At 42.0% G+C, this 16731-nt stretch overlaps 1 protein-coding gene across 1 annotated transcript; it reads right to left on the bottom strand.

Moving 5' to 3' along the window:
• Positions 1-3084: 3084 nt before the first annotated feature.
• st3gal2 (ST3 beta-galactoside alpha-2,3-sialyltransferase 2) lies at positions 3085-16419 on the bottom strand. The gene is made up of 7 exons (XM_006797458.2): positions 15734-16419; positions 9308-9367; positions 8739-8872; positions 6906-7085; positions 6572-6617; positions 5626-5745; positions 3085-5539 (listed from the first exon to the last, which is right to left on the bottom strand). The coding sequence occupies exons 1-7, from the start codon at positions 16130-16132 to the stop codon at positions 5366-5368; spliced, it is 1113 nt and encodes a 370-aa protein (XP_006797521.2). The 5' UTR covers positions 16133-16419; the 3' UTR covers positions 3085-5365.
• Positions 16420-16731: the final 312 nt, after the last annotated feature.

The raw sequence follows: 16731 nt of genomic DNA, 5'->3' as shown, positions 1-16731 counted from the left end.
TGGTAAACTCCCCGTGCAGCGTCACAAAGCTCGATAACATAGTTTCAGGCGATCAGTAATTGGGTGATGTTTGTGGCTTCACCGAGCAGCAGCACATGACACGTGAGACAAAACTGAGTAAAAATAGTCCTGGATGTATCGGGGACCTGGATTCCACTGACAGCACGAACAAAGCAGCTTTTAGCGCAGGGATGGTCGGGGTAGTCCGGTCTAAAATTATTGTATAATTGTATTAAATCAGTCCAGTTTAAACTCAGCATTTTCTGTAAGTCAGCCTCAGTGAGCCACACAATCAAATTTCACAGCCTAGCACAAGCACACAAACACAAATTTAACTGAAATGCTCTCAGTTGCTTCCTACAAAGTTACAACACAGAACCTAACCAGAAAACTGGTTCTCCAGGAGAAAAGAAAAATGAGTGTATTGGGTCAGAGAAAAGACCTACTTTAGGTTAGAAATACTACAGGGAACACTCAGATCTGTGTCATGTAGGTGGAGGGAAAAACTCCACACTAATCTAGGCTGGTACACCCGAAAGGGATCGCCCTGCTACTTATCTCTTTCTATCACGATGTTCAGGTCTACAGCTGTGAGCCAGGAAGCTGAAAACTGCTTCGATGTCAGAACAAGGTCTGGTCAGTTTGTGGGGGGGTTACAGTTACGGCTTTTGATAGGAATGTGTTACACTGCTACCGGAGAGCAACATAAATAATGTCTGCATAAAAGCCACATTATCTCCAAAACAATTTACACATTCATTCTGAATGTGGCAGCTGACGATTTTAAGAAAACACCGAACCAGGCTCAAGTTCACCACAGAAGCAGTACAGTGATACGTCTACGATTTTAGCTGTTTTGTTATCATCTGCATCTGCTGTTCTACACTCGCGGCGTGCTTCAAAACAGACAAGAACAGGACAGGTACCCGCAGAGTCGCAGGCTTGAATAAAGCAGATTTAAGATCTCTCTGTCTGCCGTCTATCTTGCCTCACAAGTGTCTGCCCTGTGTCCCAAAAAGAAGCAAAGGGCCTAATATGAATTCACGGCGCGTCACGCTGCATCACGAGTTTACATCCTCTCCCTCAGCCATCTTTAGAAAACAATGACAGTAAGGAGTGAACACCAGGGGACGTTTGTACCGTGACCAGAAGGCAGAAGACCGTGTTTCATGAAGGTGTGTGCATGTACAGCTCAGAAGGCACAGTTCTCAGCCAGAAGATGTGCATGTGTGTGCTTTTGTCTGCACGTGTTTGTGGGAAAAAATGGCAAATGGTAGCAGGTGTGTGTTGCCGATGGAGCAGCTGTAGGCCAGAGGATGTCCAGCAGCAGGACAAGGCACGAAAGCACGAGTGTACACGTGTGTGTGTGTGAGAGAGAGAGACAAAGAGTGTCCAGAATCAGCCACAGCAACACCAAAACATCCTGTAAAATCTGTTATGTGCAAAGAAGAAGAAAAACACTGAAATCAAGTACAATGAGAATACAGTAATACACCAACGGAGCTCATATCAGAAGCAGAGGCACAGCTTAAAGTGGACCTCTTATGCTCATTTCCAGCTCCATGTTTGTTGTGTTTTTATTCTTGGGTTCTCACAATAGCCTTTAATGATTTATAGCTCAAAGTAATCTTTATTTATCATATACTGGGTCTTCAGCTTGCCACTGAAAACAACCAGTGTTGGCTCTTTTCCCTTTAAGCCAGCTTTCTTCTGATTAGCTGAGACGAACAAATTAGGCACAGACCCCCCATAACTGTCTGAAACTGGGTGATTAGAGCGGGCTGAAGCCTTTTTCACCTCAGTACTTGAAATTTTGGCCATGTTTGATATGAGCATCCACTTCTGTAACAGTATATATATATGACAGAAAATTAGGTAAAGCATAATGGGTACTCTTTAATCGTTCTCAGTAAGAATGATGGTTAAAGTACATGTAAAATGTAAAACAGCTAATAAGAACATACCTCAGTAATAATGTCAGGGGATGATATCCCCGAAGTTATAACAACAATCTCAGAGAGATGCGATTGTTCTCTCACACAAGTCTTATTTCACATTAATGAAGCAGGTGCTGCAGAAGTTGGCGCTCACAGTTCCTACGCAGCTTCTATTGACAAATCTTCATAACCATTTTTAAGGAGGTGTCAGATTTGGTATTTTAACTCAGCGCATGCCACATTATGAGTCACTAAATACACGCTGACTCATAAAGAAAAATATTCAAGCTGTACCTAGCACTTTTCTCACAGAGCAGCATGCTCTATGAGGCTGTCTGTTCTGTTTGCCCTGGGTTAAAATAGGAAGGCCGGATGTGAAAAAATGTGATATGAAACAAAACAGAAAACATAAAAACACTGCTGGTGAATTTTGGGAGCCTCATAGAGCAACAGCGGCGACAGGACGTGCAGAGGTTTTGTTTCTCTGTAAGCATATCCTGAGGATCTAACAGCCCAGCTCAATGCTTTTTTCTATTCATAAAACATTAACAAAGCTGATTTAAACACAAAACAAAACAAAAAAACTAAAAGCCTGAAACCATCAGCAGGGAAAACCATTATATTACTACCTTTTCTCATTTTAGATGTATGAAAACAGGACATGCTGTTGCCAGTGGTCAAAAACTCCACAGGATGCCTTTAACTCTGAATGTTGTTGGTTTCCTCATAAATATTTAATACTATTTTTGAAATATGTCAATTTGAAACTAAGTGTTTAGACCCTTTAAGTAATTTATGACTTACAGTTTGACAACTCACCACTGAATCGAGCCTGTGACTGACAGAAATATTTAAAAAAAAAAAATGTTAAAAGGGGCCATTAATGCTCATTTTCTGTTGTGGTTTCTGCTTGATTAGCAGTTTAAAAAATGTTTTCAATAATTTACCTTATACTGGCCCTTTAAATAGCCACCCAGCGCATCATCTAACTGAAACATTCTGGCCTCTTTGTTGTGATTGGCTGTCTTGCACCCTTGCCTTCTTATCGTAGGAAAGCCAGAGCTGTGGCTGACCATATAAGGAAATATGCACCAAGCTGACATCAGATAGACACAAGAGTAGAAAAAAAAACATTAAACTAAACTGTGTAAAATCTGGGATTAGAGCTCACAGCAGTTACTTTTATAGAAGCTTACCTTATTACTTGAAAATTTGGCAATATTTAATATGGGAATCCACATTTGTAACAGTATATATGAAAGAAAACAAAGAAAAGCACATAAAGTTTCAAAGCCACAGCTCTCAGTACAAATGCTGCGTTTACGATAATGATTCAAATCAGTATAACTGCATTAGGTGCGAGTGAAGAGCGAGTTGAGTTCACTCTGCCAGTTTTTCTTCATGTTTTACAGACCTGCGTAGGAACCCTAAGTACCTTTCATTTTCAGCCTCCACCTCTTTATGACCACATCTCCATGGATGAATTTACAACCTCAGCTCAAACCAAATACTTTCGCCCATCTACCTGTGCTCTAGAAATGGTCTAGCAGCACATCCTAAACTATCATTTGCTTGTTTTCTTATTAAAGACATATCAACTAACAATGGCGAATATCAACGAGTAAATCACTACTACTTGATGGTGACAGAAACACTTTTTTTCCTGTAAATCCCTCAAATCAAACAAAGCTAAGCATGAACTCTGCGTTCTGCGGGAGGGTGGGGGGGGGGATGTCATCACGATGAAAACAACGGGACAGGATGTGCAGTTTTATGGCAGAGAGGTCAAGTGTAAGGCGACTGGTAGCTCCGCCCCCTCCAGACACAGCTGAAAGTTTTAATTGGTTGAAGAGGGACTGGTGCTAGTGGTTAATGATGCTGAGCTACTTATGAGTTAATAACTCTAATATCTAGTGGAGGTTTCTTTCACTCCATTAAATGGGCCTTAATTTGGGATGAGGTGCTCCGAACAGTTTCTAAGTCCACTGAGGTGTGGGAGGTTGCCTGAAGTCTTAGCTCCTCCATCTTTTCCAAACCAGAGCGGTGAGTTTGAGTAGCGCCGTGCAAGCGGCTGCACATAAACAGCAGCGATGCGGCGCCTTCTTCTTTTTCCGCTTCTCATGCCGGCTTTGTCAGTCTGTTTCTACAAGCCCCAGCTCTTTGTTTTTAGTCCTCTTCTCCCAAATTAGACCTGGACAGACCACATGAGGATTAAACTCGGGGCCCAGACACCAGCATGCCTCCATCCAAACATAAAATCCCCGGAGATGGGCTTTTGGCCTCACCACAGTCAAAGCGTCATTCTCCCAGAACATTTCCTCTCCGAGTCTGAATGTGAATAAAGGCTGTAGCAGGGGCCTGTGGTTGTTGTGGCATTTAAAAGCAGGATGCGGTGCTAGTGCTGCAGTAATCTTTCTGAGTCAGAATGGCTGAAAGGCAAAAGTCTCCATTGTGCTTCTGTGGGTCAGCTGCATGGTGCTAATGCCTTGCGAGACTGTAAGGACTCTGGGGACTTTAGAGGACAGTCATATGCTATAAACCTAGAGCAATCACGCACTGTCTTATAAAGAACCATTTTACAACCCATCACTGTCAGACAAAGTCCTTATAACACTGTCTTCTCCAGTAGAAACCACATAAATATGAGTTTACAGTGAAAATTGTCAAGATTTGAGAAGAACTGTTTATCAAGTGGCCTTTTAAGTTCTGGAGTCCTTTAAATGTCCAACATTACACTTTTGTGTCTGCAACCTCAGCCTTTTCTGAAGGTCTGTACCTAACAAGGGGAACAACAAACGATGTAGAACAACATTTCTCTAGACGCTGACCGTTCAGCTTCTGTCGTCTTTTCAGTACATATGATAGCGTGTCTCTGTTATTTATTGAGGATTAGGTTGTCATCCAAGGTGAATATTTCCTCTGGATTTAGTCCAAAAGTGGGACATGTTTTTCCTCTGTTTCCTTCTCCATCCTCCTCCACGCTGCAAACAAAGTCAGTATTTATTGTCATTGGTTAGGTTTTCCTCCATGGGCCCTCATACCTGTGTTTGTGCTGTCCTTTGCCTTGACTTTCAGTCCTAACGCAGCCCAGGTGAAATCCTGAGCCTTTTGCTTCTAATGTGAGGCTCAACTCCCACTTTTAGAGCAGCGAAAAGAGTCATGTTGGATCTACACAATAGTTGTTCGTAGCTACTTAACAGAGGGCATTCATTTAATATGAGGGGAAAGTGAACGGAGTAAAGTGTTGAGTACCAACTGTGATCACTTTGTCTCGTCTTCCATAGCCATTTGGTTTTACTTCAGCTGAGAACCTAAACTTGTGCAGGCAAGTGAAAGCAAAAACATGATGTAAGCAGCCTGTATAGTGTCTGTTTGCTGAACCAGCCCTCTAACACTAAACTTTAGATATATGCAGGATGGTTTGCTGGTTATTTTCCAGGAAAGACTGTGATTTTGCCGGCTTTGGCCAGCCGCTCAATGATCTGGGCTTCGTAGTCTGCGTCGTGGACGCCGGTCTTCCTGAATTCTCCGGAGTAGCGGTTCTGCTCCCAGTAGTGGTGCCAGTTTCCACGGCTGTCTGCACCGAAACCAAACACGTTCACCTAGAGGAGAGCAGAAAATAAAACAAGACATATGACACAAGTGCCACGTTGATGCAAACGCAGAGAGAGAAAGAAGAAGAACAGACCTCATCACAGACGTGCAGAGCAAAGAACAGCACTAGCATCCCAGTGGAGGGGTAGCGGCCATGATGTCTAGTCCAGCGGTCGTGGATGTATTTAAAGAATGCTGGGTTGAAGATCTGGACCTGGGTCATGGAGGGACGTGTAGAGAAAGGGAAGATACCATAAGATAAAGTCTTATTTACTGTGAAATCAAAGCAAAAGTCCTACAAGAAAACTGTGGAATTTCTTGTTTATTTGAAAGTACCGCCTCGGGCAGCGAGACCTGCAGACCTCTGCTTCAACTACAAAGCCACATCGTTCCAACTTGAGTAAAATTCAACAACCTTCATCAAAATGAAGGTTGTTAAACAGATGTTTGCACTTTAACACAGGGAAGATAACCCCGTGCATATTATAGACGCTGCATATTCCACCGGTCCCACAGAACAAGTTAAATTTTAATACTCCCTGCAGTTCTGATCACTGTGAAAGATTCAAGGACTTCTTAAGGGAATGAATGGTAATTAGAAATTTATCATCTACTTCTAGGTGATACTCAAGTCTGCAACAAACTGGGCTTAGAGAGGCTGCTTAGAACCCCATTTACTCCCCCACCCCACAGTGAGTAAGTCTTTTAAATCTATAATTTTGGGTCGGCCACCAAGATGCTGTAAAAAAAAATTTAAAAATAAATTAAAACTGAGTCTCTGACCAGGCAAAGATATTTGCCAAGTCTTCACATGACAGGGATTAGTCTGAGTTTATTTATTTTCACGGATTAAAAATACCCATAAACGAGCAGATTAGTGAAAACAAAGGGAGGGTTTATAATCTAACTGTAATCCTTCATCAACAATGGGAATGGGGCGAAACAGTTGTAGCAGACCAGGTTCCCTCTTTGTGTGTGTGTGTGTGTGTGTGTGTGTGAGAAAATGGCCAAAATTAATTGCACTCAATGAAAATACATACCTTGTCTTTATCTACTCGGAGGAACTGCTTCACTGGAGCGTAAGTACTGAGAGGGAGAGAGAGAAATTGATTGACTACATTCAATCAGCACTTTATGTGACTGCTGGAGCTATGAATTCTGGATGATTGACAGCTGGCAGATTGTTCCACCCCAAAAACTCTCTGGCTTCTCACATCTCCACGTGTCAGTGCATGTGTGTTAAGAAAATGTTATTTATTCCCCAAAGATACTCTTCCATGTGTCTGTGTGCCCTGAAGTCCCTGTGCTGCAAGCAGTATTTCACATGTCTTAATCCATGCTTATGCATGCATGCGTGCACGTGTCTCGTCTTACAATCGAATCTGGCCCGTGGACAGAGCGCTGGTGATCCAGACCAGATCCAGTGTTTTGAAGGGAACGAGCACGAAGCTGACGTTGGCTGCCAGGTTTTTGGCACTCTCTGGGTACATGAAGTGGTGAGTGGTGTGGCTGCCCGCGTCTTCCTCGTAGCCCACTGTGGGGGCCAGATTTATCCTAGGAGAGAGTGTGACGGGGGAACAGAGTGAGAGATGAACATCATCAGGTCACAGGCTGTTAGAAATTGGTGTGTGAGGCCTCGGGTTTTACCTCCAGCTGGACTCAAACTGGTGCCAAAGGACCTTCACATGGATTTAATTTCACACTGACTTGCCAAATTCCTGATGCAATTCCTGCTCATGTTGCTGGAATCAATTTCTTGAAGCATAACTTCACGACCTCATCGAGCTCAATATAGATACTAATTTTGGCTATTATGGGTCTATGACAGATATATCGGTATACAGATATCAGCTTGCGTGTTATTCAGCTATTTTGTAACTGATAAAATAAGTTTGAGAGCAAACAATACAGTTGTTTAAAATGTGCTTAACTTAAAGTAAAAATTAAGCATGTCATAAAAGAAAATGGGCTCAGTTTGTCACACTTTACAGCTGAGGTGATTTCAGTGTTTCGCTGCTGAATGCAGTTTGATTCAAGGTCACACAAACAAGTTCTTCACCTATAGGCCGCTGTTCTCAGCGACTGTTTGTTTACTTGTTCTTTACGTCATAGCACAGCTCCCATAGCAGTGAAAACACCTTACGTTTATCACAGTTACACTGTATCAAGTTCACATATGCAGCGTATACAGTAATGTATATTATATGCAGGAAAATCAGTCAGACAGTTACTAATCGCTCAGCTGCGTTTGAGCCATTCATTGTATTTACAGTCGCTGTGACTCAGTGTCTGGAGGAGTGATCCGTTTATGTAAACAGTTGGTTGTGCTTGGAATTAAAAAAGTGGCTACTGACTTCACCTTACCATATGCCAGTGAACAAAACAGATGTTGTTCACACAGCAGGAGTTAAAAAGCATGCAGACAGGCGGTGGGTGGTGATAGTGAGGGGGACTTTTGTGGGTCAAGCTGGTTGAAAAACAAATGAAAATCAAAGCACAGCATTAAGAAATCGTAGCAAGAGATAGAAGTTGCAGGCTGCCCACACAGGTCTATTGAGAATGCAGCTCTAATGGATTCCATTGCCCATAGCAGGCAAAAACACATTATATCAGTCACTCCAGCTGAGTGTTTCATGGCACCGGCATGTGTCCTCGACACTAACTCGCACGCAGTTTAGGAAACTACATATAGCTGTGCTCATGAGCTGGATTTTTTAAGAACAATCAGGCTTTGTGATCCGTCAATGCGGCTCGGAAACAGCTGGGGAGCAGACTGACACAAAAGGATTTATGTGCCTCTGTGCATGGGCGTGTGTGTGAGACAGAGACGCAGCCTATAAGTTCAAATGTCTCGGGACAGAAACGCTGGGATTACTTTTGCTATCGCACACATATCTGCTGTATGCTTCTTTGTAAGTACACCTCCCCATCCTGTACACACATGCACACACAATCTAGATGGCTATGATGATGGAACTTTAATGACACATACTGTGCAGAGTGAGAATACAGTGTAATCCCCACATAAACTCTTTTTTCTTCTTCCCTCCAGCTGTCTCCCTCCTCTCCTCTCCCTCCTTCACCTCCAAGCTTTGGTCTTACAGCATAATTTTACTTCTTTGAGTCGTGCTTTTATCTAATAGTGCCCTGCATCCACTCTGTTTTGTCTTGCTCTCCTCATCTATCCGTTGCAGCTGTCTCTCTCACCTCATAATGTAGTTGTGATCATCAATGGTTGCGCCATATCTGGCCCCACGAAGGTTCCCGGAGTTTCCCACCACAGCGCAGCGCAGGCAGCGTCCCGGATCCCACGAGCCGTACGGCGACCTTCCGGGAATCACCTGTGATAAACAACCGTGATTAAATCAAGCAGACTGGACCGAAGCTACGGAGGAAATTAAATACATCACAAATACACATAAAACGACCTAACCTGCAGCTCAGACCTGACTGTGAAAATACATGCAGCTCTCAATATTGGGGTGAATTCTTTATGAGAATCTCCATGAAAAATACATGAACCACTTCAGCCCTAAGGGAGCCAGACTAAACCTACATCCTTATGGGAAAGCAATTTAAGTGCTTTGAGAGTCCGAATATAAAAAAGTCATACGGACGCGCTGGAGAGGAATGAGCCAGGTTTGAGATAAACCAAATGTCAAATAAAGACAATCTGCTCCCCCTCCACTCAGTCTTTGGACGGAAGTCTGAATTAATGACTTGGCTGATATGAAAGCACTACGGCAAAGGAAAGATGAATTAATAATATAAAATACCTGGAACAACCTCAGCAGCACCTGCTGGATGCTGTGGGGTTTAAACTGCGGCTGTAACATCTAGAGAGAGAACGAGAGAGAGAGAGATAGTTAGGATGTGTAGTTTCTCCTCTGCAGACAAATCATATCTGACAAGAGACTTTAAATTTAGTTACATTCTGTGTGCCCGTGTGCATGTGTATGCATGCACTCGCCTGCATTCAAGAGAAAATGAGCAGATGCTTGTGCCTAAGTGTGTGCGTGTGTGTTTAGGTAACAGCTACGTGTCAGACTGACAGGATGCAGTCAGACTGTGGTCAAAGGAGCTGAGGCATTGCCGTCCACATGTCAAAAACAAGCTGAGTGAGAAAATCTTTTTAAAAAAGAAAAGAAAGCAGTGGGGGAGCTCCCAAACACCTTTTTTTTTTAGGAAGGTTGTGTCAGAGTAAATTATTAAAAAAAAAAAAAGATTTGGTAAATGAAAAGGTGCACAGAAGAGAAAAAATAAGATCTAAACATAGCTCAGAGAAAGATGAAGAGAGGAGGAGAGTGATACAATAAGTCGCTCTTAAGCTAGCTGTCTGTCAGAGGATTAATGGATAAATAACACCATAAATGTGAAGCTACTGGTGTTTTACATTGAAAAAAACACGTTCCTCCCTTTGGCTACTGTGAAAATGGGTTTAATGCATTGTTCATCAGCTTGTCTGAAAACATGAATAATAATCTAAGCGCTTTAGCTTAGTCCATTATAATTTTAATGAGGAAGGTCACTTAGAAAAAAAAATAAAGCACGGCACCTCACAAAATTACCATACTTAAAAGCTCCACCATTTTACAAGGCACATTTGAAATGAGCACAGAAGTATCAGTCTACCCTCTGACCTGTGGGTGCTGACTTTTGAAGCCGTTTTAATGTGAAGCCTTAATAGCTTTTAAACTGGTGAACTTTAAAAAGCGCTTAAACCGTCTTGGCATGTTTGTCCTCATAATAAATTATGGCATTTTAACACATGAGACTATGGTGTGAGACCATGGGCGTGACTACTTCTTGAGTCCTTGAGCATGCAAACTAGTGCCATCTATAGGCGAAAAAAGTAACAGCAGCACCAGCAGAACAATCTGGGTGTCACCTGCCACATGTGAAAATATTAATTTCTTGGTAAATGATTGGATAAATTTTACTTAATCAAATACTTAAAAACAAAAAACGCCCCTCCAAACACTAACCAGATTTCCATCAACCTCAGCTCTGCTTTGGTTTAATGGTAATTTTAAAATGTTAATCGCTTCCAGCATGTTAGCATCGTGACATTAGCCTTTAGCTCAAAGCATTGCTGTGCCTAATTATAGCCTCTCAGTGTTGCTAGCATGGAGGCACCCTTCATTTTTAAAGCTTTAACTCACGAAATGCCCGTTTTTTAACTTATCCTTTAACTTCAAAGCTTTCTTGGGCAGGCACCAGTCGCTTTACATCGACAAGTGATCTTAAAGGGCATGAACTATATTGAAGCCACATGTTTACAGTTGAGGAAAAAAAAATATTGTTTGCTTTATTCATAAAGAGTGTTTTTCATTTCTCTGGATCACGGTTCGAGTGCCCTTTTGTGGTATGATGATGCTTACCAACTAACAAACAGAAGTTGTCCAATTAAAAGGCAAAAAATAAATCCTGGCTCATTTGAGCATCTGCCAAACCACACAGGCAAATGTGCAATCATGCGTGAAAAGATAAAACAAGCACCTGCACAAACAAACAAACAATGCAGTTTATGGCATCCTGTGGATATCCATCGGGGTATTGGCAGCCGAAGCATGGCTCCTCCTATCCATAACCATCTTTTCTCTGTCTCTCCCACACACAGCAATCTTCATTTTCACACTCCTTTGTCACCCCTTCCTTTGCACCCACCAGTGCCCTTAATTCGCTTCTTCCAACACAGATCTCAGTCTTCAAGATTTTCATTCATGCATCTTCTCTATCAGCCTTTTTGCCCGCATGTCTAACTCCTGCTCTTTAACTTCCCCTTCCCGCTCTCCCTTACTGCTGCTCCTCTTGTCTATCTTCATCTCCTTTTCTCTCTGGGTTGCTTGTGCACGAGGCAGATCATAAGCCCTGATCAGAGTCCACTAATCTTTCTTTCACACCTTCTGACTTTGTCTCTCTTGCTGTTGCCTCTCTGCTATTGTGTCTTTGTCTCTGTTTTTCCAATCCGCCTTGATCCATCCATCCCTTTGCCTTCCTCGGTCTCTGACTGAATACACGATGCCAGAGCCAGCTTGGCATTCAATACCGCTGTTGTTCAGGGGCTACTAATTTTTGGCGTTTGTTTTCTGGCAGCATAGCCGGATGCTGTCGAGCTTCCTTCATGTCAGCCGTCTCCTGACTCCCAAAGTTTCCTGGCAACTGCATCCAAGGAACTCCAATTTTTCTTTTTCCATTGAAACAAGATTTCACTGCTGTTTCCAGAAGCCACATTAGATATTCAAAATTAGCCCTGTTATAAAATTAGCGACAGATGCCCAGTGTGCAAATTTTAAAAGAAATTGTAAAATTACCTTAAAAAGTACAATTACAACATTGGACAGTTTGTGTCTACAGCAACAGACTGAAATGTTTAAAATGTTTCTTTCACTGCGTGCCTTCTGAGGCACAAATACACATTTGCACATTAGGTTTGATTGAAGAGGTCCAATCACGAATACGCATTAATCGCTTGTTTTCATTTCTTTATCACGCTGCTATTGGATTTGGGAATAAAAGAAAGTCGACCAATACAAAAACAAACAAATCAAATAACAAAGGAGAAGTGTTTTTTTTCACCGGTTGCATCGGGTGCATAGACTTCCCATAAGAAATCACTTTTGGACTGAAGAGGTTCTCTCAGAAGAAATAAAAGGAGGTAACTGACTAGGGAGCAGCTACACAGATGATCCTTACTGTGAATTGCTGAAGTCTGCCTCATAAAACTCTTTACCAGGAAACAATGTCTTTTTCTGTTTTCTGATTCCCAAATGCAACGACTGTAAGTCATCCTTACTTTACATTAAAGCGCTCAAAGATAAATACTAGCTCGAGACACAACAATATAAACAGCAGGCAAGACACTAGACAGCAAGCCATTATTACTCTTGAGGTTTGTGGCCATTCCTCTCTCCATTCTCCACCCAGCCATTCATTAATTCCTGTTAAGTTAAAATGGATGTATTGATTAGACAGTGGAAATCTGCTGACTGCAGTGTGAGAGAATAAATATTGTGTAGTTGCAAAATAAGGCTTGCCTTTTAGGTTTGACGTCAATTCTTTTGAAAAAGTCAGAATTCACGCATGACTCAATTAAAGACTCTGGAGTATGTCTGTGATTGTAATTCTCAGCAAATGTCCGCACAACTAATTCCAGCAGTCCAACAATTCTTGACTGTGATATGCAGGGTTTCTCTTTTCAAACAGAAATAATATTCTAATTAAGTTCTAGTCAAGTTTTTATTCTCCGCAGTACCCTCTGCAGGAGAGGCCGCATGAATTTCAATGTAATTATTTACATGCCTTGTGATCACTCTGGGCAAATTGTTAAGCTTCATTCAGGGTACTGTGACATTTTTCTACTCTAAATTTATGCAGACAACAAGTAAACTGGCACTTTTCACTGTGTCTGCAGTAATTCAGAAACAAGGACAGCTGCCTGTCTACAACACTTATCTCTCCAAAGCCTGGTGAGTTGTCTTTGCCTTCATAGGAGGCTAATAAACATAATTTACATTATGTCCATTCTTACAATATTTTAAGGAACATTCTAAATTTAGAGAAAAATATGGAAACTCTCTATGAAGTTTCCAAATTTAAATGTTAAGGTATTTTAAGATAGGTAGAGTTTTCCTCCCCATTAGCATTAGCAACGATTTTAACATATCTCCCAAAACTACACTCCAGACCTTAAGTTAAGAGGTCTTCAAGGTCAGGTGTTCGTGGTGCCAAACAAACACACAAGGTATATGCTATATATTAGAAATCAAGCAATAACAGCATTACATACGTGGTGTAACCAACACAAGTCGTTCATTAAAATGACTGCCTACAGTGGTCAAGCAGTGTGACTTATTGGAAGTCCATTAAAAGCTGCTGCTGGTCAGAGCAGATGATTACATTTCTGGACTAATTAAATTCAGAAACCACATTTAATATAATTAAATTAATATAATTTAATATAAATGTATTTTAGATCTGCCCATTCCTTTCCTATCCACTCTTTCTTCCCCCCTCCCCCAGTTCATCACCACCCTGTTACAGTGTGACCTAATGACTTGGCAGCTGTTGGCCTGTGTTTGCAGTTTTTTGCCATTTCAGAGCTTAGCTGAGGATTCGGCTTTGAAATAAGAGTCTAACCCGGCCACTGAAGGACACTAAACTGGATGACACTTACTGCAGATGCACACAAACACATTTGCACTTAGATTTGAGTGGACATAGAGAGACAACGCATGTATGTAAATAGTTACAAACCAAACTAAAAGGAGGCATTTACATATCGATCCTTTAAGTGCTTCCTGTCTCTCACATTTGACTCAAAAAAAAAACTCATTCTGGGGTTTGTTTGTTGTTGTTTTTTACACATTACTATAAAACAGTTTAAGGAAAACCCAGAGGCCAACCTTGTTTATTTGTTCCACTTTTCCACAAATACCATGACATATGACTGGCAGGGATACTTGAGAAGCATGTAGGACTTGTAAGAGGGGGATTGGTTGGCTCAGAGATGAGGCAGGATGAGGAGGATAAGATTATTATGTGTTACTCCCCCTGTGTTAGTGTTCTATAAACTTATGTCTTCCATGTAACTTGCAGCTCCCCACGCTCTCTATATACATAAATAGAAAGTGCTTGATAGTGCTCCAGACAGTGGCACAAAGTTATTTTTGTGTACTGTGGTTCAGAGGAGAATGATGCTATACGCTGTAGTATAATACATGATCTTATTATTTTGTTTTGCTTTATGAAGTTAGAAACATTAAATCACCCAAACGCAGTCTGCAGATTTAGTGTGAAGTATGCAAACCAGGTGTTTTACTCCAAAACAAGTAACTAAACCACATATACAAAAAACGCGGCATAGCATTTATAAGTAGAACTTTAAATTTCTGATTTGGAAACTTCTACAATTTGCATGAACTTGTGGTAGCATGCACTGCATACCAATTTCCCTTCCAGTCAGGGACATCTGACCCTGGAACACTGAGATAAAGGGCTAAGAGCTCAGACAGGCGGTGGAGAACTTATTGCCCTTACTATTGCTGGATTTTTTCATGAATAATTATGAAAGTGAATTCAGATCATGGCTTTAAATTATTTAATTGCTCACATGTAAATATACCAACAATCAAATGAAACCATTGTAGACATTATAAGTTTATCTAATGAAGTTGTTTTAAAGACTGTATGACACTGACGGTTTCTGCCAGGAAAACTGTGGCTGCTGTAACTCGTGGAGGGATAAGTCGGCATTTTAATGCACACAAGTGAATGAATAGCTGAAGAGTGGACAAAGTATGACTTCATAACATTTCTTTCTGGTTCTTTATGACTACGTTTTTAAAAAACAATCATTTAAAGTATTTTTACATGTGTGAAAACAAGAACGGTATGCTAATAAGGCACATTAACTAACTTAACAGCTGTAGCATTTGTTCTAGTGCTTAGGAGCAGTGGGAGATTTAGCGCTGGCAGGCACAAACCCTGCTAATATTAACATCACATTGTATCAATCACGTATGGACGAACTATTCTGTTTGTATGTTAATTCTAAAGCCAGATACTTAACATAACAACAGGAAGCAGTGGAATCAACTACGCAGGCTGTGTTCAAAATTCAACTAAAAGTTCATTAATCTTAATCTTATATCTTGCATGTTTATTCTATAATGGTTTTACAAGGGATTATGTGCTGTCACTTAGCAGGGAAAAACAAACTAACACGATAACACCTGTTAATCAGTGAGCTTTAGAAGAACTGCTAAGAAGATTTTGTTTACTTTGGAAATGCCATGCTGTCTCCAGCCTTCCAGTCTTTGTGCTAAGCTGACACGCTCTTGGATAGAGCTTAATATTTACCGATTAGGAGCAATAAGTATATATGCAAAGAAGCTAAGCTATTAAACTCGCATATTGAGGGCATAGGCTCTTTGCTTTATTCGCATATTGAGAAAAAAAACATCAAACAGAAGTCAGGAATAAAACAAACTTGCACATGTAATAATGCGTCACCACACCTAATATAGTATAGATTTACAAAGATGTAGGAGCCCTGGTTGTGGAGGTTATTAATTTGCCAGACTTTGAGATATGTTACAATAGTTTACTGCTTTAGCTGATGTGAAAAACAAAACAAAACAAAAGAAAAACACTCCAGACTGTTACTAACTTACAGAACTTTAGAGATTAAAGTTACTTACCACCCACCAGTAGTAGACATCAGAGGGTAACTGCATGTTGTCTCTTGTCCAAACAGGAGAGATATCCGGATCGTAGTTTTCATCGAACCAATCAGAAACTCCAGGATCCCCGACACAGCGCGGGCAGGCACACGTCTTCTGCTGTGGGGCATCAGGTGATGACAGGCGGTGCGCACCCATGTAGCTGGGCACGAGCTTCACACGCCGTGACTCTTCCCACCCGGGTGGTTCCAGGTAGTTGAATCCGACGCCCCCGCGAAGGGACACGGACAAGAATAGGGAAGTGAGAAAGATGAGAACCAGGGAGCCGAGGAGAACCCAGATTCTGCGGGAACATCTCACCCTGCCTCCTTTCTCTGCTCCACCTCCTACCCCAGTACTACCTCCACCTGTAACCATCCCTCCACTTAACCAAGGCCTGAGCTCTGAGATTCTGGTAGCTCCCCTGGATGCACCCCCGCTCCAGGACCCCCAGCCCCAGCGTCTGTCCCGGTGCAGGGTGGAGGACGGTATGCGGCCCCCCCAAGGCCATGTCCCCACCCCTGGGCCTGCCACTGTCCCCAGCCCACAACTACCTCCTCCTCTTCCTCCTGTGCCTCCACTAAGCAACCACCACGGTCTGGTCACAGTGACGGGGACGAGCCCCTGGCTGCCAGTATGGACCACACAATCAATCCCTTTATCGGTCTGTCAAAGACACGCACAAACACACACACACACACAAAAATACAAAGGATAGTGTCAGAGTCAATCTGTCTCACAGTCAAGCTGTTCGCTCACCGGAGCTCCTACGCTTTCTCTATGTCTCCCGCTGGATTCTCTCTCTAACTGCTCCACAGCCATGCACTTGTCTCACACACTGAAACGCCTGAACAGACACGAACACACACACACACACAGGAGTCGCCGCTGAATCACACACAACTGGAGCCAGACTGCTTCAGAGGTCCTTTGTTTTCAGTGTGAGGTGATCTCTCTTTCAGCTTCGAGTACAATCC

This window comes from Neolamprologus brichardi, chromosome 7, assembly GCF_056152115.1.
Source record: "Neolamprologus brichardi isolate AB-2024 chromosome 7, ASM5615211v1, whole genome shotgun sequence".
Classification (NCBI taxonomy): Eukaryota; Metazoa; Chordata; class Actinopteri; order Cichliformes; family Cichlidae; genus Neolamprologus; species Neolamprologus brichardi.
Note: the sequence above shows the minus strand (reverse complement) of the source record. Positions and strands in the feature narration are given on the sequence as shown.